Below are 1,571 nucleotides of genomic sequence, written 5' to 3' on the forward strand. Positions count from 1 at the left end.
TGTTGTGAGTTTGTGCATTTCATTATTTTAGAAACTGTTCATCAATAAGGGAACTTGTTAAGTTTAGTAAATTTTTATATTAAATTACATAATTTGAATAATTAGAAGATTAGTTTTTTTTGTGGAAATTATTCATTTTATTTCATTTTTAAAAAGAGGATTTCTAATATATATAAGAAATTAATTTGTAAGAAGACAAATATCTATTTCTATGATTAAAGGTATCAATAACAGTATTTAGTATAAGATTTAATAGAGTAATTATAATAATAATTAAATACATATTTACAAAATTTTGAAAATTTTATTTCCATCTTCATTCATTTATTTTTGAGATTTGTTACAGTTGCATAATGCTGTTCTTTTACATGATAAATAAACGAAAAAGGACTTCACCTAACATTGTGATAAAACCATGATTTTTTCGTGATAGTAATTTAATCAGACGTCATGATATAAATGATTACTTCTTCCATCCTAAGAGGCATATGTTTCTGTAACTTTGTTCAAAAGAGCATCACAGGTTTTCTTAGCATCTCCTAATAACATTGCAGTATTTTCTTTATAAAAAATAGGATTATCTACAGCAGCATAGCCAACCCCTAAACTTCTCTTCATCACAACAACCTATAAATATTAAATTACATTAAATAAATTTGTGTTGAAATAAAAGGATAACATTTTAAAAATCAAATCAAATCAAAATACCTGTTTAGCAAGCCAAACTCTCAATACAGGCATTCCAGCAATAATTGAATTTGGATCTTCCTCTGCAGAAGAATTCACCGTGTCATTAGCACCAATTACTAAAACTAAATCTGTTTCATCAAAATCATGATTGATTTCATCCATTTCTAAAACAATATCGTAAGGAACACCAGCTTCTGCCAAAAGCACATTTAACTGTCCTGGCATCCGACCTAAAAAAATTTCTTACATTATTATAAAGATTCTTCTGACAAAATACAGTGGAACCTCGGTATACGACCTTAATCCGTTCCTGATGTTTGGACTTATACCGAATAGGACGTATACCGAACCAACTTTTCTCATAAGAAGTAATGCAAAAATGATTAATCCGTTCTCATGAAAAAAAAATGGCTGGCTTTAAACACCTCGCTTTCCTGCTTGATTTTTCGTGAGATCAGCATGTATCTTTTTAGCTTTCTCACAAATAATTGCTTCTGATACGCTGTCTCTAGCACACTGTTTTTCAGTTATCCAAAGCAAAAGCAATTTCTTAACATGATCTAATGTCTTCGATCTCTGTTTAGAAATTGATTTAACTCATTTCGCAACGTTAGTAGATTTAATAATATCTTTATTTTTCGCAATTGTCGATATCGCCGTTCTCGGAATACGGTATGCAACAGTTAAAATCTCGAACACGCATGCCACCTTCATATTTCTCAACAGTGTTCTTTTTTCAGTTCCATTATGATTCTAGTCATTTTTTTAGTTTTCTGTTGCTTTTCACTTGCCTTTTTGCAATTCATGATTAATAAAAATAATAAAATTTTACTTACAAATTAAAATCAGAAGAAATTTAACAAAGTTATAAACTGTGGCAC

The 1,571-nt window shown here is 29.0% G+C and overlaps 1 protein-coding gene across 1 annotated transcript in view; it reads right to left on the bottom strand.

Moving 5' to 3' along the window:
• Positions 1-279: 279 nt before the first annotated feature.
• Positions 280-1,571, bottom strand: part of LOC111625525 (NAD(P) transhydrogenase, mitochondrial-like) — a 50,713-nt gene continuing 49,421 nt past the window's right edge. Inside the window, exons 14-15 of the mRNA XM_023368688.1 lie at positions 709-920; positions 280-627 (exon numbers count right to left, since the gene is read on the bottom strand). Coding sequence (XP_023224456.1) covers positions 478-627; positions 709-920 — 362 coding nt within the window. The 3' untranslated portion in view covers positions 280-477. The remainder of the gene's footprint in view (positions 628-708; positions 921-1,571) is intronic.

Source organism: Centruroides sculpturatus, unplaced genomic scaffold (genome assembly GCF_000671375.1).
Source record: "Centruroides sculpturatus isolate CEXI.00-Female unplaced genomic scaffold, Cexi_2.0 scaffold105, whole genome shotgun sequence".
NCBI classification, from domain to species: Eukaryota; Metazoa; Arthropoda; class Arachnida; order Scorpiones; family Buthidae; genus Centruroides; species Centruroides sculpturatus.